The 24727-nt window shown below is 45.0% G+C and overlaps 1 protein-coding gene across 1 annotated transcript in view; it reads left to right on the top strand.

The window, feature by feature from the left end:
* LOC142466226 (uncharacterized) overlaps positions 1-24727 on the top strand; it is a 202681-nt gene that overhangs the window by 148024 nt on the left and 29930 nt on the right. Inside the window, 5 exon segments of the mRNA XM_075571171.1 lie at positions 3354-3552; positions 6264-6467; positions 6658-6778; positions 17409-18503; positions 20092-20254. Of these exon segments, the coding sequence (XP_075427286.1) occupies positions 3475-3552; positions 6264-6467; positions 6658-6778; positions 17409-18503; positions 20092-20254 (1661 nt within the window). The 5' untranslated portion in view covers positions 3354-3474.

The raw sequence follows: 24727 nt of genomic DNA on the forward strand, positions 1-24727 counted from the left end.
AAAATGGCGGCCGCAACATGAGGTTATCAGGATCCTCCAGCAGGACGCTTACACAGGTTGCCAAGCAACCACAGCGGCCACGCGAAGGGATTAATAACGACACGCAGGTGTAACAGACTAATTCATTATATCTGACTGAACTCTCAACAATGGCAGCAGCAGCATTGCACCATAGAGATCGTCTGACACACAGGGTTGCCGGGCATTTACCTGCTTTAATTACCTTGGAGCTTATTTGACTAATTGTTTGATTGTTCACACTGGTTTTTAGGGTATATAATTGTATGTTTTATTCTTTCCCCACTGCACAACCCTGAGGAAGGTCCCGTTTTCGGGGACCGAAACGTTGGAAATTTGTGCCCTATTATCAATATACACTTTATTTGCTTGAGAATTGTGCGCTGTCTCCTGACTTCGTGGAATCAACACGGTATCTACTGACGTCACTAGGTTGGAGCAGCGGGCTGAGGAGGCGAGCGGTGGCGCAGTAGTGACGTCAGCAGAGGTGGACCTGGGCTGCGAGGAGGAGATAGACGTAGGATCCAGCCTCATCACCTGCACCCGACAGTCACGCCTGCGGACGGCACGTCTGTAATCCGGCTAAATGATCCCTTAGCCTGTGAGTGCATTCTTTTGTGATGTTAGTTGTTTTTAATAAATTTTGTTACGGTACCGCACTATGTGTTTTATTATTGCATTTTATGGGCACCGTGACTGAGAACTTGTAAAGCTGTGGAGAAGGCAGAAGTACAGAAGAATCTGAGACCAATTGCTATCCAGTCCCATACACTGAAGCTCAAGACAAAGATACCTCTCGAGGTCCTATACTACTTGCATATATGTAAGTAGTTAGCTGCTAAGTGTATGAGATCTCCTTTTCAAGAGATTACTGCGCAATGGTCTTTTCTGTCTGTTTGGTTTTAGAATTTGATCTACCTCCAAGACACCCCAGAAAGTCCATCTGTGCGGCAAACGGACTGTTTCCACCTCTGGGATTTAGGATTGTACTGTTCCATTTACCTAGGATTCCTTATACCTGGTAGTGCGCCAAGGAGTGTCCTAATACATTTCATGTTTTGATACAAGCCTCCATGGATAGACTTGTTGTTTCCTTGTCCTAAGGCAGCCAGCCCCTATTATTTATCACATTACACATGGGGGTTTATATGTATACATGTTGATTGTATATTTATTTAATATCACTCTATTATCACTATGGTTTGTTTATTGGTCAATTAGTTTGATTAATCACCACAATTGAAATAGGTTGAGCGCTTAGTATGTATTAGTTTATTATTATCACTTTGTAAGGACTAAGTTACTTCCCCAGTCCCTCTCTTACAAGACTGGGAGGATCAGCCCCTCTCCAGCCTACCAGTCTCAGCGGTTCCTTAAAGCAGGTGGCCCTTCAGGTCAGTGGTGTCCAGGTGTGCATGAGGGTCCAGCCTCTGGCAGGTTCCTGGGTCCTCTGTGTCCAGGAAAAGAGGTCTGGTCCCCCTGTGTCTTGCCGTCAATACACAGTCCTGGGTATTCAAGACCCGATAGAGATATATATATATATGGAAACACCAAAAAGAAAACCTCTAAAGTAGCACTCAGACAAATGTTTGCAAAGAATAAAAGGGGTACTTTAATTAAATTAGAAAAAAATAACAGACATACAAACAACTAACTGGAGAGCCTGCCTGACTAATGAATAAAAAGAAAACCAATGGACAGGGAAAAGCAAAAAAGCATAGAATACAACACATAGTAATAGACCCAAAAGAATGAAGATATGATGCCCTTAAGAAACTAGCTTACTGTGGGAACAAAAGTTCCCACAATAAAGCAATATAGACCGGCCGGTCACCACATGTATGAGAGACTAAAGAACATCACAGGTCTACATATATAAGCATAAAAAAAAAATTTACACAAAAAATAACCTAAGTGTTATGCTGATAGCAGTAAAAAATGTCACTAGCAAAGTGTAAACCTATTGCAGCTCAGGTGATGCTAGGGCAAAGGAGACATGTAAGTATGTATATTTAGTGACCCAAATACATATATTAAAGCAGATGGGAAACAAAAACAGGGAGGGATAAAATAACCCAAGATACTCAGCTCCTTGATGTAAAGATACTGCATACAAAGATCAGCACACTATATATATATATATATATATATATATATATATATCAGAAAATAGCCGTGTTAGTCCAGTTGCGATAGTGCAGAATAAATCAGCTCAGCACATAGCAAGCAAGGATTTACTCCCCCCTCCCCACCCCCGTAACCCAGGTTTTGGGGAATTTGTGCCTTAAATCTTATTTAAAACCAGACACAGAACATAAAACACAGACAAAGCTCAGTTTTAGCACATCCAGTGAGACTCATACACGGTACAGTGCCTAAATATATATGTATAAATATCTAATAAGTAAATGGTCTTTTAGTTTGACATTTTTGGCCAAAATTGTTGTAAGCCCCTGAGCCAACGGCACGGCAGACCACATATCAGGGGTCCCTAACGCTAATATAAATTCTTAATAACCTGTGTAATAACAGGAAGAATGATTTATAGTAAATCTGTCAATATTAGTTGCAAAGTTCTTAGTCTGACTGAAGCTTTTATTAACCTGTACATTACCAGGAAAAGCACTCTGTATTAGAGATGTCACAGCCAAACTGCAAGCAGGCAAGTTCCCCTGAGTGGAAGATGCTATAGAGTGAGCCCATAACCATTTAAATGTGGGAGGGGGTGACCTTCAATTAGGAAGGAGGTTGCCAACCTCCAATCAGCCATGACTAGCTGGACAAGAATTGTAAAACATACTGGACACCTAACAAGCTCCTATTAAACCCCCAAAATAACCACAACATATATATAAGCATATGAGTGTCAGTAGCACTCCTCTGTGACACTCATATGCTTATATATATGTTGTGGTTATTTTGGGGGTTTAATAGGAGCTTGTTAGGTGTCCAGTATGCCTTAAATCTTATATTGCTTTGTGCCTGTGGACTCCAGTCTAAATAAACGTTGTTCTGTCTGGTCCTTGCTATCCTGGTTTAATTGTCCTGGTCTCACGTGACAGGCTTCATAGTCCCTCAAATCTGTCCCTCCCACTGCAGGGTGACACAGACAGGACCCACAGTCCCTCACATCTGTCCCTCCCACTGCAGGGTGACAGGAGACACAGTCCCTCACATCTGTCCCTCCCACTGCAGGGGGACACAGACAGGACACACAGCCCCTTCTGTCCCTCCCACTGCTGGGTGACAAAGACAGGAGGGACACTTTTTCCATTGTATCCATTTCTGTCACTGAAGGGTGATATATACATCCCTCTCTCTCTCCGCATGTGTAGGATGATATTGCTGTGAAATACAAGTACAATATATACCAGTAACTGCAGAGGTCACTACGGGGTGAGACACTTCCACACGGACCAGAGACCATTCTTGGAGCATCTGACTAACTCACTAATCATGAACAAGGACAAAAAGCCGATGACTGAGATGATCTTGGATCACACCCTGGAGATTATCTACCTGCTGACCGGAGAGGTGAGAGATGCTGGTGACTGTCAAAATGACACCACACTTATCTCATTCACTACAAATGGGACCTGTCTCTGTTGGTAACATGTCTTCGTCTTCTGTTAATCTGTCTTTTGGTTTTATCTCAGGGCTCTGTCCTGGGACCTCTCCTTTTCTCTCTACACATTATCACTTGGTGACCTCATCAACTCTTTTGACCTTGGGTATCATCTCTATGCAGATATATCTAACCACCCCTTCCCTCACACCTTCAATCCAGTTCGAAGTCTCAGATTGCCTCCTACATGCTATCTTCTCGTGGATGTTGCTCTACCACCTAAAATGTAATGTTTAAAACTGAGAACTTTGTATTTTCTCCACAACCTGAACCTAATATCCCCTTTTCCATCACCATAAATGGTAATACCATCTATCCTGTCGCCACAGTGCGTTGCATGGGAGAGACATTTGACACCTCCCTTTCCTTCTCCATTCATGGCATGACTAAAATTTGTTGCTTCTTCCTCTGTAATGTTGCCAAGATCTGTACTTTATTCTGTCAATCTTCTGCTGCTAAACTCAAATGCATGGCCTTATCCTCTCCCATCTGGATTATTGTAACATACTGGTAACAGGCCTCCCTGCCAGTGACGGTGAAGGGGTTAATCAGGCTTATAATAAAGGTCAAGCCCACTTGGTTAACCCTGACCCGTGTGTTAGGGTCTTAGAGTGTCAGCTCTGGGACCCAGAAGTCAAAAATGTATTACTGCAACTGTATACTAATTTTGCGACATTAAAAAATTATGTGATTTTTGCCTTTACTGGGATGCTGGGATCGGGAGATTTCTAGGCTGCAAGTTTTGGGGTTGGTTTGACAGAGAAAGTCTTTGCAGAATGTGTCTATGTAGCGGGGTTCCGGAGTTATGGGATACCCCAAATGTTGTATCCGGAGATGGAGTGATATCTTCAGATACAGCTAAGTGCATTACTCCGCCAACCTCGGACCCTGGAAACATTCTTATGATTCACCGCCAGGATCCCTGCTGCAGCATCTTCCAGACAAGGTAAATGGGTATGAAGAGGTTAAAATATATCTGCAGGTATACACATAGTCCTTAGTATAGCAGGGATGCCCCAGTACAGCAGAGGTACCCACATACAGTTAGATCTGGAAATAATTGGACACTGATACAAGTTTTGTTATTTTGGCTGTGTACCAAAATAAATTCAAGTTACAGTTAAATAATGAATATGGGCTTAAAGTGCCGTCTATCAGCTTTAATTTGAGGGTATTCACATCCAAATTGGAGGAAGGGTTTAGGAATTACATCTCTTTAATATGTAGCCCCCTCTTTTTCAAGGGACCAAAAGTAATTGGACAACTGACTCAAAAGCTGTTTCATGGCCAGGTGTGGGCTATTCTTTCGTTATTTCATCATAAATAAAGCAGGTAAAAGGTCTGGAGTTGATTCCAGGTGTGGCATTCGCATTCGGAAGCTGTTGCTGTGAACCCACAACATGCCGTCAAAGGAGCTCTCAATGCAAGTGAAACAGGGCATCCTTAGGCTGCAAAAAAATATGAAAATCCATCAGAGAGATAGCAGGAACATTAGGAGTGGCCAAATCAACAGTTTGGTACATTCTGAAAAAAAAAGAACGCACTGGTGAGCTCTACAACACAAAAAAGCCTGGACATCCATGGAAGACAACAATGGTGGATGATCGTAGGATCCTTTCCATGGTAAAGAAAAACCCCTTCACAGCATCCAGCCAAGTGAAGAACACTCTCCAGGAGGTAGGCATATCATTATCCAAGTCTATCATAAAGAGAAGACTTCACGAGAGCAAATACAGAGGGTTCACCACAAGGTGCAAACCATTCATAAGCCTCAAGAATAGAAAGGCCAGATTAGACTTTGCCAAACAATATCTAAAAAAAGCCAGCCCAGTTCTGGAACAGCATTCTTTGGACAGATGAAACTAAGATCAACCTGTACCAGAATGATGGGAAGAAAAAAAGCATGGAGAAGGCTTGGAACGACTCATGATCCGAAGCATACCACATCATCTGTAAAACACGGTGGAGGCAGTGTGATGGCATGGGCATGCATGGCTTACAATGGCACTGGGTCACTAGTGTTTACTGACGATGTGACAGAAGACAGAAGCAGCCGGATGAATTCTGAAGTGTATAGGGATATATTGTCTGCTCAGATTCAGCCAAATTCAGCGAAGTTGAAGTTGGTCAAGGTTGGGAAGTACATTCGTATCTCTCTTTGCCGACCCAATTGTGTAGCAGGGGACTGAGATATCCCTCTTAGGTCCTAACGGATGCGCACTCATTCAAACATCCATGTGTGGAGAGTGAAAGAATAGATAACATGTACATTATATTGATTATCACATGGATGTATTGTGCCTGTGCTACATTATTCTGTAATAGCCACAGAATGTCACAAGTCCTGTAATGATTACATATTATGTGTAATGTTTGTACAATCCATGATCTTTGTGCTCATATTGGCACAGTGGGGTCAGTGAGTGTGGTGCAGTAAAGTCAGTGATACAATAGACAGAATTGGTGGGGAGGCCACTGAATAGATTACGTGAGTATAGAGCTGGTGACACGAAATTTGTCCCTCTCACTGATAAGCAACAAATCTGCAGGAATATGACACATATCCACGTGTGTCTCTTACTCTGCACAGGGATATTTATTACTGTCTCTCTATATGTAGGATTGTATAGTTGTGAAGAAGCATGGTGAGCGTGTCACAGACAGCAGCAGTCCCTGTGTGCCAGAAGGATTCTGCAGGTCCCAGAGACCCGACATGGATCATCCAACTAACTCCCTGATATATGAGAGAAGCAATGACAAGAAGCTGATGTCTGAGAAGATCCTGGAACTCACCAACAAGATCATTCACCTGCTGACCGGAGAGGTGAGGGCTGCTGGGCACTGTTACATTTTACTGTCTTTATGTCTTCATTCAGCCTGGTCTTGAACAAACTTTGTTCTATGTATCTGCATTTTCCTCTCTCCCTTGCTCACCTGGCTTTCCATAAGTAAAAGATTCTTACAGGACCAGTTATTATATCTGGATACTGAGTGGGGGATTCTCTGTGTTTCAGGTGTCTATAAAGTGTGATGATGTTGCTATATATTTCTCCATGGAGGAATGGGAGTATTTAGAAGGACACAGGGGGTCTTACAAGGATGTGATGGAGAATAACCAGAACCTCAGCTCACTGGGTAAGAGGAGGTTTCTCTCGTATATGTATGTATGTATGTATGTATGTCTTTATTTATATAGCGCCATTAACGTACATAGCGCTTCACAGTAGTAATACACGTGACAATCATATAAATAACAAATAACTACAAATAACAGATCATGGGAATAAGTGCTTCAGACATAAAAGTAACATTGGGGAAGAGAAGAGGAGTACCTGCTCCAAAGAGCTTTCAATCTAATTGGTAGGGAGAACGTACAGAGACAGTAGGAGGGCGTTCTGGTAAGTGCGTCTGCGGGGGGGCAAGCTTTATGTATCGTGTATAGTATTAGCCACGATGCTACTCATATGCTTCTTTAAGCAAGTGGGTTTTAAAGGTGGATAGAGATGGTGCTAGTCGGGTATTGAGGGGAAGGGCATGCCAGAAGTGTGGGGCAGTCATTGAGAAAGGTTTAAGGCAGGAGAGGGCTTTAGATACAAATGGGGTAGAGAGAAGACATCCTTGAGAAGAACGCAAGAGTTGGGATGGTGCATAGCGAGAAATTAGGGCCGAGAGTCAAGAAGGGGCAGAAGAGTGTAAAGCTTTAAAAGTGAGGAGGAGAATTGAGTGCCAGATGCAGGATTTGATTGGAAGCCAGGATAGTGATTTCAGCAGGGGAGACGCTGAGACAGATTTAGGAAACAGGAGAGTGATTCTGGCAGCACCGTTAAGGATAGATTGTAGGGGAGAAAGGTGAGAGGCAGGTAGGCCGGACAGCAAGAGGTTACAGTAATCGAGACGGGAGAGAATGAGGGGCGGAGTCAACGGTTTAGCAGTCGAGTAGCAGAGGAAAGGGCGTATCTTTGTAATATTGCAGAGTAAAACGTGACAGGTTTTAGATACATTTTGAATGTGATGGGAGGATGTGAGAGAGGAGTCGAGTGTGACCCCCAGGCAGCGTGCTTGGGCTACTGGGTGAATGATGGTTCCTTCCAACAGTAATGTGGAAGGAGGTAGTAGGGCCAGGTTTGGGAGGAAGTATGAGGAGCTCTGTTTTTGCCATGTTAAGTTTAAGTCGGCGGAGGGCCATCCAGGATGATATCGCAGAGAGACATTCAGAAACTTTTGGTCTGTACAGCAGGTGTAAGGTCAGGGGTTGAAAAGTAAATGTGTGTGTCGTCGACATAGAGGTGATATTTAAACACGAGAAGTGATTAGGTCACCTAGAGAAAGTGTGTACAGAGAAAAGAGAAGAGGTCCCAGGACAGAGCCCTGGGGTACCCCCACAGAGAGATCGATAGAGGAGGAGGTGTTGGCAAAAGAGACACTGAAAGTACGATGGGAGAGATAATAGGAGATCCTGGATAGAGCTTTGTTACGAATACCAAGAATATGGAGAATGTGAAGAAGAGGGTGGTCCACAATGTCAAATGCTGCAGAGAGGTCAAGTAGTAATAGGGAATCAGTCCAGGGGGGATCCAGCAAACGGGAGCTCAGGTTACACTTTGTTTTCTTTCTTCTTGGCAATTTTAATATCTTTTGGGAGGTTTGTGTCAGGAACAAGAAACAAATTACAGAGCAGGACAAGCATGGGTTCTTCTCTGTCACGAGCTGGTGCGTTTATAGTTGGGATGTCAAGACTGGATATTTTTGAGGATCCCTCTACCTCTGTCTTGGTTTCTCTAATCTGTCTTTCAATGTCTCCTGAGTACTCCTGGCGTTATTCCACATACAGCTATAGCTGACGTTATTACACCGTTAACAGATAAAATACTGCGTTAAATAACGTGTTTTCAATAGCACTACTGTGAAATAACTTCTGTGAAATAACACATTGCGTTAATGGGTGCCATAACCTCTACATCTGTACCAGGCATGGGTACCTTATATAAAAGGTAAGTTAACCACTTAGGTGCTTTTCACCTTCGCCAGTCACATAACGATTGCAATTAGAGACGTGTATTTTATACTGTAACGGATCCTCGCCACAAACCAGACAAGACCGCGAGGCCGAGGTGGGAATTAGAAAACACCGACCTAGAGACGCGAAGTCACGTCCGTGTCACGGTAGACCAGGTCTTACCAACAAATTAATACCGGGATTCTGGACTGAGCAGGACAAGGCGGGTAAAATAAATTGTAATTTGTTTCCTTTTAAGACAAACACACAATACATCACAATTACAGTCAATAAAGACTTACTGGGATGGGGAAACGAAATAAAATGTCCACGGAACGAAACAAAGTCTCTGGGCACCCCTGCACGCATGCAAGTGGGTGCGCGATGTGAGCCGTGCGACAATCCTTGGCTAGGGGCGCAACTTCCCACCCCTATATCTCCGCCGAAAGGAAAGATTTCATAATGTCCTTACAGGATTCGTTCGGGAATCCTTAGCTCAAACGAATTCTGGAAGAGGGGCTCGATCCTTGGTTACGATGTTCTTAACTCCTCACACTCCGGAACCGCTGACGCTAGAGCTTGGACGTTTCTGTGTAAAGCTTAGATCAATATAACAAAAAACAAACAAAGATGCCCAAAGCTACTTCCAATGTGACAAAAATACACAGTGTAATTGTACAGTGTACATCTGTATAATTACAGGAAGAATGATCGCATTGGATCTGTCGTAACCTGGCAGGTTAGGTTCATTTTGCCAGGTTACGACAGATCCAATGCGATCATTCTTTCTGTAATTATACAGGTAAATAAGAATTTTAACCCAGGTGAGTGTTAGGACCTGCTACGGTCACGCCTTGAAAGTGGCAGCAGGCTTAAGACGCTTTGGCCAAAGGGTTTAACAAAATTACCCTTTTTCAAGAGATATATAGGTATTGCATTGTGTATTTTTGTAACATTGGAAGTAGCTTTGGGCATCTTTGTTTGTTTTTTGTTGTATACATTTAGCCACACCCACTAGCACTCCATATGACACTTATATGTATATATATATATGTGTGTGTATATATATGTATATATATATATATGTGTGTGTATATATATATATATAGATAAATAAATATATATATAGATACATTTTACCAGATGTAGGTCCGGAAAAACGGGTTGGATCCTCATACTGTCACCCACATAGTGGGATAAAGATCAAGATTCGACAATTTCTCAATTGTGAGTCCAAATTCATAATATACCTGATTAAATGCCCATGCGGCTTGTTTTACATTGGAAAAACAGTGAGAATGCTAAAAGAACGTATCGCTATTCACCGGTCCACAATACGCAAAGCGTTACAATCAGATGTTGATGATCAGGAGTTTAAATGCCTTCCGGTAGCTAAGCACTTTAGAGACTCAAAACATTCATTGGCGCCGTTTCGGTGTATGCCAATCCTGCAGGTCCTGGTGCCCGCACGAGGGGGGGACAGAAACAGACTTTTGCTGCAGAGTGAAGCAAGGCTAATTTTAGAACTCAAGACTGTAGCACCTTTTGGCCTCAACGAGGATCTAAAATTGGGATGTTTTCTGTGATTTTTATTTATTGTGTATTAGCTTTTCCTTCATGTTGTCTCACACATTTTTCACTTTAAAATTTCCCTCACGTGGTTAACCCCATTAGGTGGTGTATGCACATATGTTTGTTTTATTAGCACATAAGCATGATAGTAGATGCGGTATCAATTTGTCGCATTTTTTAGAACTTTGGTCAATATGTGAGCGTTATTGCGAGTGTACAGTTAGTTAATGTTGCATGATTAGCTTCATCATATTGTGCTACTGCATGTATGTATGTGTTTATTCATTATACATGTGCCTCCTCTGTGCCCCGCTGCCCTGATGCTGTTGTATTTCATTAATGCACTTGGACGTTCACCACTGAATACACCACATGTTTTATTTAGATTTGAACCATGGGATGTCACCATGCGCTGTGCGTTGCCTGTTCGGCAGCCATCTAGTCCTGTCTATCAAGCTAATGGCATTTTTGGCTATGATGAGCATGCGCAGTGGAACGAACAGCCAGGGCTGTCTTTACCCAGTCAGCGCAGGCGCGCCTATACCCGACGGCGTGCGTTACGCGAGCTGGCTAGTACAGGGGCTGTTAGACATTTGGAGCATGCGCAGTGATGAGCGCGAGGTGCGCCTGGGTATTACATGCAGGGCGCATGCGCGCCGCGACCTAGTGGTGCGACTGGATCAATGCAGGCATCCATACACAGCATCATCAAGGAAGGGACCATATGCAAATTTGCAAGATGGCGGTGCGTTCCAGCATGGGGCTGCGGTCCACAGAGAGCACAACAGCATGGTTTTTCGCGGGTTTTTGGGTCCCCACACGGGTGAGTGTGATTGTTTATTGATTTATGTGGGTATATATGGTGTTTCACTGGCACTCATTCACTGCGCGTCCCTGAGGAAGGTCACATTTGGATGACCGAAACGTTGGATGCAGTGCCATGTATTTCTTTTGAATACAGTGTTTCTGGATTTCCCTGGCTGTGTGCTGTCTCGTTTTTCCAGACCTACATCTGGTAAAATGTATCTGTTCATGTGTGCATATGGGATAAGCATCAGTGGATCATCAGTTTACAGTGTGCCAACTGCCCTTTCTTCTTATATATATATATGTATATATATATATTGTGGCAGGACGGCCTCGCGGCGGGGTCAGTAAGACGCTAGACACGGTGGGAAACGTTCAACTATAGTGGTTTATTAGCCACAACCAAAATAAATACGGGTGCACTGTCCCTTTAAGAAACTACTTTCTTGCAAATTAAAGCCTAGTCCCGTTAGGGACACTAACTCACTTCTTGAGCCCTTACTAACAGGACAGCCAGCTAATCTGGTCATGCCCAAAACATGCTACACAAACGATAACCAATAAGCATAATAAGAATAAAGTCTTATCTGTTTCAGCTCCAAACAGCAAACAGGAACACAGTTCCGGGGAGCAGGCTGTGTCCAGCCTCACAGCAATGTTTATCTTTATCCTGGGTTGGGGTCCCAGCTGGTCCCAGCAGCAAAGCTCCTCGCAGGACTGGGGACCAGAGCAGCAGCAGCTGCTACGGCTTCCAAGCCGGGAGAGTTTTCTCCACCTTCCTGTGGAAAAACAAGCTCCTTGTGTGTGTGTCATTTCCTGCTTTTAAACCTGCAGTCTCTCAGGCCTCCTGCTTAATTAGGCTGCAGGTGTGCTTCCTTCTGTCTGAGGAGATTAACACTCTGTGAACTGGCTGCAGCGTCTCTCCATTCACTATTCCAGCCTACTGAGTCAGTGACTCTGTCACATATCCCTCTCCCCAGCGAAACATTGTCCTGTGGAGCGGCCCGTGCACCATTCCCGTGCACCAGCATTTTTGGCGAAAATGTCTGACGTCGGCCCTTCCCTCCCCCTTTTTTTTTTTTTCTTGCCTTCCAATTTAGGCATTTTCTTTTTGGGGTAATTACCAGGCTACCTGTGTCTGAAGGCTGGTACCTCCCTATCTCTTTGTCTTGTGCCAGTTTCAGTTTAAGGTTGATGCTCCGCTTTTGTTGTGTCTCTTCTTGACAAGGTTCCTGAGCATCCTGCTGTCTATTAGCTCTCTCTGCCAGGACTCTACACCACGCTGTGACCTTGATCTGTAAATCCTGAAGATGCATTGTTGTCCTTGTCCTCTTGTGCTCAGAGTCTCCCTTATCCTGTAGAAGATCATTGACCTCGGTCAGCTCATTGCATACACTCGCCAGTGACTGTTTGGCCTTCTCTTTTGGACCTTTCTTCCTCAGTGTGCCTTCAGTGTTGGGTTCCACACCATTTATCTTCAGTACTTCAACTTGGTCGGGATTCCTTTTAACCCGAAGTACACCCCATGGCACCTCTCTTTTACGGTCAGCAGACTCATAGGCTTGGGCCTTTCTGTCTTGACTCTTTAACTTACTCTGTTGGGAGATTTGCTGGACCATCTGTGCGGTCTTTCTACCCTTATGATCACGGGCACACTTCCGTCTCATTCGCGGCTGTCTCTTCACAGTGGCTGCCCTCATGGCAAGGAATCCACTTTGTGTCCCCTGGGCACTGTAGTTTGATTGGATTCTTACTGTGCTAGTGCATCGCAATTTGGCCTTCGCATTCCGTGCCTTGTGGAAAGTAGACTGTAGTTCTGCAATGGTATCACGGTCATGCTTCCTGGAGTGCCTCCCTTGTTTTATCTCTACCGCCACCTTTTCCTTGGACTGCTTCAGTAACCCAAACGTCTGTCTTGGGGTTGCAAGCTTTTCCTCCAGCTTCATCTGAGAAACCTCCTGCTGGTCAGCCGTAGAGTCCAACGTAGCGTCCCGCTCAGTCTTCAGAGCCTCAAGCTCCTTGACCAGGTCACACTTTTGTTTCTCCGCCATCTTGCGGCCAGCACACTCAGACTCCAGGTCCTTCCTCAGGTCTTGAAGCAGTCCTTCTGCCTTTCTTCTTTCACTCAGTGCGGCTGCTAGTTCATCTTCGTTAGAATTGAGTCGCGATTCTACGTCTCCTAGCAGACTCAGAGCAAGGCTTAAATCTGTCTCTCTTTCTTTATTCTGGACCTGCAGCTGCTGGTGCTCCTCCCGGACCTTGTCTAGCTCCAGCTGTAGCCGGGCCCCCTCATTGGTCGTGTAGTCCAGCCGTTTGTGGATATCAGCCATCTCGGTTTCATGGTGCAACATCAGGCAAGCCACCTGTCGGACGGTCACCATGTCCCGCTCGGCGAGCTGTATCTTGTGCTCAGCAACCTGCGTTTGCAACTCTTCAATCTGATGCTGCCAGTCCCCTCTCAGGGCCTTCACCTCTTCCCGGTGCTTACTCTGGGTTTGCATCAACGCCTCCTCCATCTTTTTGAGCTCTGCAGTTCTTGTCGCCAGTATCGCTGTTGCTTCTGTCTTCCAGGCTTCTTTCTCCTTGGCATACTGACTCATGGAGATGGAGTTGCCTCTCTGCTTCTCCAGCTCTTGCTCCAGTCTTTGGACCTTCTCATGTTCCCTCTCACACAGAGTCACCTGGCTTCTAAGCTCCGCCTCCAGCGATGCTCTTGTGGCGCTCAACGTGATCTTCAGCTGCTCCAGGGCGAGGCATTCTTTTTCCAGCATTTTCTCTGCATTCTGTAGAGCAGTCTGTACTTCATTTTTTTCTTGCGCCAATTGCGTCTTCACTTTCTGCGCTTGGTGAAGCTTCTTAGTCCCATCACTGACCAGACCAGTCAGGTTTAAAACCTCTTCCTTCAGGTTTATATTCTCCACTTTCACAGTCTCTATATCCCTTAGGACTGTTTCATTGGCTTTTTTCAAAGTACCCAGCTCTGCCCCTAGCGATGCTCTTGTGGCGTACAGCGTGGCCCTCAGTTCCTCATGCTGTTCTGTGGGGACATACTGGGTACTCAGCCGTTCCTGTAGCACTCGCTGCTTCTCCTTGGCTGCTTGCAGACTTGCATGTAGCTCTTGCAGCTGGCTCTGCCATAAGTGCGTTGCCTGTGTGTTCTGCTGCAGGGAGACACGTTGCATCCTCTCTGCATTCTGCAGTGCTTCCTGCACCTCTAGCTTTTCCTGGATCAATTGCTTCTCCACTTTTCCTGCTTGGTGGAGCTTCTTACCACCTTTACTGATTTGATCAGTCAAGTCTGAATTTTTCTGCGTCAGACTTACATTCTCCATCCTTTACAGTCTCTAAATCCCTCAGGGCATTCTCATGGGTTTCCTTCAACATACCCAGCTCTGTGTTTAGACTGTGGCCCTCCTGGCGTGAGAGCTCCAGCTCTGTTTTGAGCGTGCTAGCTTCTTGGTGAGAAACTTCTAAGTCTTTGATGAAGTTTTGCACATCTCTCTGGGACATCTGATAGCATAGTCTCCAGTCAGGACTTGTTCTCTCTGATTCCATGTTAGCAATTGCGGTGTTGGCTTTATTCAAGCTTGTCGTCAGCTCCTCCAACTCACTCCGCAAGAGTTGCTCTGTTTTCTTTAAAGCTGCATACTCTTGTATAGCTGGGAGTATACACCTCTGTACCTCTGCATTAGCTTCTCGTTCCCTATTCAATTGTTTCTGCAAGACATCATAATCACGCTGGGCAGTTTGGAATGCAGAAATTAAGGCCTCTTTTCCCTGGATCAAGGATTCAGCTTCCCTTTGCTCCTCCTTTTCCTTTGCCACCGTTCCTGTGACAATTCTGCCGGTCACTCCGGTCTGCAGCACATCTCGGTGCCTTTCTGACGCATGTCCTGACAGCGCAGGTTCAAGTGGCTTGGTCACTTCCCCTGTGATTTGAGGAACAGTTTTCTTTTTCTTCTTTCTTTTTGCTTTATTAGCTCCAGAGATATCAGTGGTACTGGGCACACGCTCACTGGTATCAGCTTCCACATCTTGCTTGCACTCATAGGGCGTTGCTTGCTTTTGCAGCTGTTTGTCTGTGAAAATTTTGGGGCACACATCTTCCATGTGACCTACTTTATGACAGGCCCAGCATACTAAATTCATATGTGGGTACGGCTCTCCTCCAGGGGCCACATATGAGTCGTCATCATCATCATCATCATCGTATGGCCTGAAAGGACACTGTTTTGTATGGTTATGTACATTGCAAAACTGACACATGACGGCGGCCATTTTAAAACCCCGGATTTTTTTTAAATTTTTTTCTTCACACCCGACGAGGCAGACTTTGCACAACACACGTAACTTGTATGGGCTTTACAATCTTTGAACTGGTTCTTGTTAGGGCAACATCTTTGCCAAAATTCATTTTCACTTTCTTTTTTACCAGACAGGGCAAACTTTGCTCACAGCACTTGCTAGCTGCAAATTCACTCACTTCAGCAAAAGGCATTAGCTTTACACAGCAATCCTTTCATACCCGACGGGGCAAAATTTACACTCAGCGCTTGCTAGCTGTAACTTCCATGCTTCAACAAAAAAATCATTATTTTTTTTCCCGCTTGAGTTCAGTGTCTCAACACATCTTCATCTACTGACCCCCAGAGGCGTAGCATCCCACTTCTGACACCACCTGTGGCAGGACGGCCTCGCGGCGGGGTCAGTAAGACGCTAGACACGGTGGGAAACGTTCAACTATAGTGGTTTATTAGCCACAACCAAAATAAATACGGGTGCACTGTCCCTTTAAGAAACTACTTTCTTGCAAATTAAAGCCTAGTCCCGTTAGGGACACTAACTCACTTCTTGAGCCCTTACTAACAGGACAGCCAGCTAATCTGGTCATGCCCAAAACATGCTACACAAACGATAACCAATAAGCATAATAAGAATAAAGTCTTATCTGTTTCAGCTCCAAACAGCAAACAGGAACACGGTTCCGGGGAGCAGGCTGTGTTCAGCCTCGCAGCAATGTTTATCTTTATCCTGGGTTGGGGTCCCAGCTGGTCCCAGCAGCAAAGCTCCTCGCAGGACTGGGGACCAGAGCAGCAGCAGCTGCTTCGGCTTCCAAGCCGGGAGAGTTTTCTCCACCTTCCTGTGGAAAAACAAGCTCCTTGTGTGTGTGTCATTTCCTGCTTTTAAACCTGCAGTCTCTCAGGCCTCCTGCTTAATTAGGCTGCAAGTGTGCTTCCTTCTGTCTGAGGAGATTAACACTCTGTGAACTGGCTGCAGCGTCTCTCCATTCACTATTCCAGCCTACTGAGTCAGTGACTCTGTCACAATATATATGCATAGAAGTGTATATATATATATACTGTATTATGTGGTAATGGTTGGGGTTTCTCAGAGCTTGATGGGAATCTGTGTATTTAAAGCTTAGATGAATCTGACTAGGAGGGGGCTGCAGGCATTCTTATAGGGTTAAGGGTCCTATTCCTAACACACACCCAATCCTCTCGTGGGAACAATTTTTCCCACCTATCCCAGACTTGCCAGAAGTTCATAGAACGGGCAGAAGTTGCTTCCCGATCTGCTAAGAGCATGCGTTAACCTCACACCTGAGCTACTTAGCATACCGGCCCAAGCAATTACCTGGCGACAATAAGTCTGGGGTTTGGCTACCAAGTGTGAAGCGCCCATACTTCACACCGGTATCTGGTACTTGATCATATCCCGGCCACCCTATCACCTAGGATCTCTGAGGCTTTTCAACTCCGGACTTCTCTAGACACTAGGGCACCAACTTAGCATGGTGCCCTTTGAAGTACGGAGATGAAAAATTCCTCAGCTCATTCATCCATAACATACGTTTTAACCCCTTCAGTCCCAACAAGGTTTAGGGTTAACCAGCCGGGCATAATACCTTTATTATTGGCCTGGTTAACCCTTTCACCGCCACAGTCCGGTGTGCAGGTTCGTAGTAGTGGATAGCCTTGTCGGGGTAGGAGAAAGTAGGATCGTAGGAGACAAGATGAGGTTGAGGGTTGGAAAGATACAGATCGTAGGGGTCACTTTAGCTGGGTCATGGGTAGGAGAGAGCAGAATGGTCGAGAGTAAGCCAGGGTCGAGGATAGGAGGTACCAGTGAAGTCCAATGCAAACGAGACAAGGCACGGCACAATGAGACTATGTAGGGTGCTTGCGACCAGCAAACATCACAATGTTTATTCCTGGTGGAAGGGCTGAGCCTAAACAGGAGGACCGGCGCATCAATCAAGCGACTGAACCTTGGCGGGGGCGGAACCTACGACGGATCCTAACATACTAACTGAAATGTTCAATTAGAAACTTTACATTATTTTAAGCTATTAATGAACATCTTTACTCACAGTGAATTTCTTTCCAGTAGATGGATCCATGAGCAGAAATACACCTGCAGGATGTCACACCCCTCTCTGCTCACCAGATTGCGTAAATGAAGATAACACTGTTATTACTCAGGATCGGGGAGAAAATTGCTTGAGGCAAAATAAACCAAGCAAAAGTCAAAGAAAATCTGTGACAATTATGGCTCAGGAATCAACTTCATGTGATGAAGGAAATCTCACAGCCTCCCGCATTGATACTCTCAGAGAACATACAGGGACAGAAATTGCAGCTACCCATATTGAGTGTGACGAGGGAAACGCTAATGCACAGAAAATTCACCAGATCTTGTCAGTAATGAAGTATGAGAGCAGTGACTGTGATAAAAACTTTAATAGTGAAACAGATTATACAATTCACCAACGAAAACACACCACAGTGAGACGGCACAAGTGCTCTGAATGTCACAAATGCTTTGCTTCTAAATCACATCTGGTTAGACATCAGATAATTCACACAGGAGAGAAACCATTTGTTTGCTCTGAATGTGGGAAATGTTTTACCTTCAACTCAAATCTTGTTCAACATCAGGCAATTCACTCAGGAGAGAAACCGTGTGTTTGCTCTGAATGTGGGAAATGCTTTAGTAGTAAGAATAGTCTTAATATGCACAGGAAGATCCACACAGCAGAAAAGTCATTTATTTGCTCTGAATGTGGGAAATGTTTTACTTGCAACTCAAATCTTGTTCGACATCAGGCAATTCACTCAGGAGAGAAACCGTGTGTTTGCTCTGAATGTGGGAAATGTTTTAGTAGTAAGAATAGTCTTAATATGCACAGGAAGAATCACACAGGAGAAAAGTCATTTGTTTGCTCTGAATGTGGGAAATGTTTTACCTGCAACTCACATCTTGTTCAACATCAGGCAATTCACTCAGGAGAGAAACCATGTGTTTGCTCTGAATGTGGGAAATGTTTTACTAGGAAATCCAATCTTGTTACACATCAAAGAATTCACTCAGGAGAGAAACCATTTGTTTGCTCTGAATGTGGGAAATGTTTTACTAGGAACACCAATCTTGTTACACATCAGAGACTTCACACAGAGGAGAAGCATGTTTCGTTATCTGATTGATCATTTGCTTGCTGTAACGTATTTAATCAAATACAAGTTATTATTATTTATTAAGTTTTGCACATGAAATGGCGATGTAAATAAAAAAAGGAAAGGGTGGGGGGACAGAAATTGTAGAAAAAAAAGTTGGATGGAGGCTACAGTGTCACCATTGTTTGTAGCAGTAATAGCGTGCTGATTTTACAGTGCCACCATTCGATTGTATATAGCAGTAATAGCGTGCTGATTTTACTGTCAAACAAAGTACAGTGTAATAAAAGTGGTGAGAGATATTGAGTATTGTAATCAATCTGGTACTTCCGGGGTTAATGTTGGTTAGAAATTATTTTAAAAATACAAGAAATTGTGTGTGACCGGTCAAGACCTTTAATGTGTCTGTGCTGAGCGACAAAGAGGGCGTAATTGGGGGCTATGTAATAGCGTCCCTGCCACAGAAGGAAACACTGTGAAAGGATTGAATACGCAGCAGCAGCCGCCGTCCATAGCAACAGCAAGAAAGTAACATCAGTATTTACCCAGATCCTAATCAAGAGCTAAAGAGAGTTTATACGTAATAAATGTACATGATACATAATCCAGAACATTACTTCTGTGTATACTGTCCCCAAGCCGCAAATCAGCATCTACAACACTAAAGGTGTTAGAGTATATAATATATATATAATAGCCAAATACATTAGATCCCATGATGTATAAAGCGCTGTGTATCATTGTATATGCAAATCAATCTCAGCTTATTGTGTTCAACTACACAGAATACTACTAGAGTAATATATAATATACACATGGTTGCAGTCATAGAAAAAAGATGAAGATCTATATTACCCCTATATATAAAGAGGAAGAACTCCACCCAAAAATATTAATGACTGGAGAAAATCAGCAGAGGGGGAAGAAAAAGGGTGAGGGAAAGGGTAAAATAGAGAACCATCAAGCTCCGGCAAACATTGAAATGTCCCAATAGAACTCTACCAGTCTGTATGTCAGGGGCACTGTGACGGTAAATAAAAGCCACCAGCTATATGCCTGGAAAACCTATGTCTAGTCTGCAGTGCAGCACTGACTAGGTTAACATCAGCTGGGAACCTCAGGACAATTAGTTGGAACCCAGCTGCCTAATCAGGTGTGTTAAAACCCAGGCTGTAGACACATGGAAGCGGCTGTTGATGAGAGAGGAGTAAGAAGTAAAGAGATTCCTGAAAACAAGGTCTGAGTAGCAAAGTAGTTGTATTGTGAACTGTCTGTCCCCTGCATAGAAAAAGGGTAGCTGCCTTATATATAAACTGTCTGCTAAAGAGAAACTGTTTTGTTTGGTTTGCTGAAGAAAAAGCCATTTTCGTTTTTGCTGATGGAAAGCTATTTTTATTTTGTGTGCTGTATATCTTTTAAGGCTAAATAAAACAGCCTTGCCAAGAAAACCCACGTGTGTAGTTGCATGTACCCTGCAACAGGCACTATACGCAAATGTATCACACACATCATACACCAAAAGAAATCACCAAATGCCAGTCATCCTGAAAAACATACTAATATAGAAATATACATATTTTACCTCAGTATCCGACGGTCCGTTTTCCGTCGAACAGCTTATCCGACACCGCATAATCCAGTCCACTGGATGCATTATCCATCATCCGAACCGCTTATCCAACGCTCACCGCAGCGGATTAACGTGGACCCGCAATCCGACTGTCCGTTATCCGATGGCGGTTTGCGGGACGGATTCCGGCGGATAAGCGAGGACCGCCTGTAAATATTTTTGTAAGTGATGAAACTGACAAAGGATACCAGACCAGAGATATCCCAACTGTCCTCTGTGACGATCGGGGCAATGCGGCTCATATTAATAGAGGGAAAGCCATTGCTCCTACTCATCTGATGTATGTACAATATGCCCCTATATGTTGAAGTATAATATAGTATAGGGAAGCTTTTATTGGACATAAAATGGAATGTTTGAAACTGTATTCTGTATTTCTTTGTTTCCTTGGTGTGCTAGGCTAGTAATACACTTGCCCAGCCTCTATGTCAATGGATCCAGGTTTAGCTGGTTCCACGAGGGGGTTGAGAAGAATGGGGAGTGGGGGATGGGCAATCCTATCTGGTAGACATTGGTCTGATAAGCAGAGCCATTGTCTGCCCCAGACAGCGAGGTGCCTATCTCAGGGAGAGATAGCAAGCCGGCACTAAAAACAGTGGTTGGGTATGAGTCCAGTAGGAGCAGTTCTCATTTGCCAGTTTGTAATTCCCGCTCGCCTTGCCATAGCCTCCCGATCAAGTCCCCAGTCCCGATTGCCAACACAGATGAGCCTTCGCGCAGTGTTTGACCCCACACACAGCAGACATGCTGTGATTGGTTGCGACCCTGTTCGTCTTGAATTTCTATGGAGATGGGGAATCTATGGAGATCTGGTCTCTACAGCTCATTGCAGGACTGGTATACTCAGAGGTTGTGCTGGAGACACCTGAATCCGAGGCTGCGCACTATATCAAGCGGTAGATTTTAAGTTGTTCTGCTTTAATTTGCATCCACCAATGCCTGGAGGCTCTGGGCCATTACACGAGAGGAAGCTGCACTGGGTAAACCATTTCGGTGATGCTAATCACCAAGACCTCTATGATTCCCTCAGTACTCCCCTGGTTTTGTGAGTATAGTTCTGTTGAGTGATTCGTGTTAGGCTAGCTGATTCTGTCCGGAGTAAATACTCTTTATTTGACCTGGATATGGACTGCTGACAGAGGTCAGAAACAAGAAGGACCTTGTAGATAACCTGGTCGTGTACATAGCCCAGCTATGACTTGCTCTAGTAGACACCATTCCGACACGGACAAGGCCTTACCTTCCACCATCCTTTTGAAAATGGAGGACTCAAGCTCCTTTGAGGAGCACTGCATCCCAGTGACACCCCCTGCCTTGGCCACTGAGATCACAGGCTCATAGCTGACCTGGGACTGGATGCCACCGTCTAGATGAAGGCTATCATCTTTGAGGTGATGAAGGCCTGATCAGGTCCCCCTGCACCACCACTGTCATCAACTAGCAATCGCAGTTCCCAGGCCAGCTTGTATACCCGCTTCAACTACAGCAGTGTCTCCCACCATCGATGACTTCCTGCAATCGTTTGAACACCAGTGCTTCCTCCGTCACTTGCCTGAGGAAGACTGGGACAGGAACCTGTCCCCCCAGCTGAGATGGAAAGCAGCAGACGCGCACCGGGAAGATGGATTGGGAGAATGCCTATGATTATGCGGTGGTAAAGGTGATCCTGCGGGCCCGGTACTTATTGACCCCCAAAACGTACAGTGCCCAGTTCAGAGAATCCCCCAGTGGCTCTGTGCAGTGTGTCTTTCTCCACCCCCCCCCCTCCGCCCGAGTGGTTGCCTCTGTGCAGTCTCACTGTGTTCCCCCTCTAGTGGGTGCCTCTGTGCATTGTTAATTCCCCTCCCCCAGTGGGGGCAGTGTGACTGTCCCCCCTGTGGGTGCCTCTGTGTAGTGTCAGTCCCCCCCAATGGGTGCCTCTGTGCAGTGTTACTGTCTCCCCATTCCAGTGGGTGGGTGTGACGGTAGGAGGTAGCCGGCCTGCATAATAAAGGTTAAGCCCGAATGGTTACACCTGAAAACCGTGGGTCCCTGGCAGCTAAGCAGCACCATAAGCCGGGGGCTATGTAATGTAAACTTCAAAAGTCATACCCTGTATTAAAACATGTTTTATAATGTTTGGTACATTCTGTATAAATGTCTATGCAGTCAACCCAGGCATCCACATAGGTGCCGGAGTCCAAAGGAGGGAGGATGTCCACAGGTCCTGGTCTCCCATGACAGTGTATCTGTGCAGTGTTACTGTCCCCATCAGTATATAAAGGCCACCTCTTGTCCCACCTTTGACACCATATGTAGGAGATGCGTACAGAGATAAAAACAGGAGACAGTTTTGAGAAAACTAAATGTACACTTTATTTCACCAAAATGCCATAAACAAAAACATTGGCTTTTCCTCTGCCCACATGCAGAAAAAAAAATAAAGATTAGGACTTTCCTAGACCAAAGCTCAGTTCTCAGGTCATGTACCTGAAAGTATCTGCCCAGAGCCCTGGTCCATGTGATAAGTTAATGATCTCTCAGTGACAAAGTGCCTCAGCGACACGGCCGTCGGGACATGCGCCTGCTTCCAGAGGCACTTCATTGCTGCTCCGGCAGGCTACCATTTCACAGACACGCTTGCGGTACCCAGTGATAGATCATTATCTGATCACATGGACCAGGGAACTGGGGAAATACTTTCAGGTACAGGACGCTGGTTTTTGTAAATATTTTTTTTTTTTTTTTTTTTTAACTTTCTTTTATTGGTTTTTCAAAAATATAGCATACAAGTATCACATTGGTACCATAAAGTGTACTGTGGGACAGACAACACCTATACGAACATGGGAAAGGGTAGACAGGAGAGAATTGGGGTAGGAGGAAGGGAGGGAATGACGGGGGGGAGGGTAAGGTAGAGGAGGTAACTCCATTATTGTTCTTCACTGGTCCTAGACCGCTACTCCGGGCTCAAACCTATCTGTGTCCGTGAGGCACCCGGCATTGAGGTAGGGGGGCGCTCATCCTCCCTCGGTCTTCCTGCGGCTCTGTGTTAGTGTCGTCCCTCTATGGTTCTTCCCTCGTTTTCTGTCCGCCCTTGAAGGAGAACCCACCTGATTTTATAAAAGCCAGACGGAGGCATTGCTCACCCCCGGGATATCAGTCTGAGCCAACCAGGGCAACCAGACTTTATGGAAATTTGGGCCAGTGTCGTTGACCAAACTTGTCAACTTTTCCATCTGGCAAACAAACCAAATTCTGTTCCGAATTTTATCTATTGATGGAATTTCATTCTGATTCCACAGTGCTGCGGTCTCGCACTTCATCGCCGTAGCAAAATGTGCAATTCATTTGTTTCCTGATCTAGACACCTCATTCGTGGGCTTACCTAACAGAAACACCCATGGGTCTAGTTGAATTTTGAGGCCCAAAAAGATCCTCTGTAGCCAATCTCTGATTTGCGTCCAGACGGGTATGAGTCGTGGACATGACCACAGCATGTGCACCAGATCTCCCTGTTCCCTGCACTACCTGGGACAGAGCGGGGAAGCTACCGCTACGAATTTTGCCAGTCTAACTGGGGAGAGATACCACCTCATTAATACCTTATATGAGTTCTCCTTCAATGTCGTACAAATCGAGCTACTGGCCGTAGCTTTAAAGATCGCTGTCCAGTCTTCGTCTTCTAGCGGCCCTGTCAGGTCTGTCTCCAATTGCGTCATGAACCTGGTTTTATGTGAGCCGTCGATGTCCGACCTAACCACTTCCCTGTATAGAGCAGAGATGAGTCCCCGTGTGTCGGTTCCCCGACCACAGAGCTTCTCAAAATTAGTTAGCGGTGGTCTGTTTAGGTGTTTGGTATAAAATGCCCGGACCTGGAGGTATCTAAGGAATTCTGTGTTGGGGAGGTCTGTTTCTGACTGTAATAGCTCAAATGGTTTGATCGTGTCTCGCCCCTCCAGGTCCTTTAGCCTTCTAAGCCCCAAGTTTTGCCAACGTGTGAAGTTCTTACCAACTAGCCCTGGAGCAAAATCTGGATTTCTATATACGGGAGTCATTAGAGTATGTTTTGAGGTTAATGAGTGATTATTTTTAGCCGCTTCCCAGACCGATAGGGAGTTAAGCACCGAGGTCAGCGGATCCTTTAAGTCTTTTAATCTAGATTTAGGGTACCAAATTAGATCCTTGAGCTCCAGCGGGGCGCACACCTCCTTCTCCAGCACCACCCATCGCCTCAGCTCCGGATCGCCATGCCACTGAGTAATTTGGCATAGTTGTGCCGCCTTATAATATGCCATCAAGCTCGGCACTGCCAGACCCCCAGTTTCCCTAGGTCTTTGCATAATTGACATTTTTACCCGCGGTGTTTTGTTTTTCCAAATGAATTTCGTTACTACATTCTGCAATTCTTTGATCTCCGATCGCACCACGGGTATCGGAAGAGTTTGGAACAGATACAGTAACCGGGGCAGAAGGTTCATTTTCACACAATAGATTCTGCCAATCCAGGATATTCCGTAAGCAGACCATTCCTTAAGTTCTTTTGTGAGGGCTCTTAGTAGCCTTGGATAGTTCGCCTGATATAGAGTGGAGCTCTGTTTGGTAAGATATATCCCTAAGTATTTTATAGCTTTAAGCTGCCA

The sequence above is a fragment of the Ascaphus truei genome, chromosome 1 (genome assembly GCF_040206685.1).
Source record: "Ascaphus truei isolate aAscTru1 chromosome 1, aAscTru1.hap1, whole genome shotgun sequence".
NCBI lineage: Eukaryota > Metazoa > Chordata > Amphibia > Anura > Ascaphidae > Ascaphus > Ascaphus truei.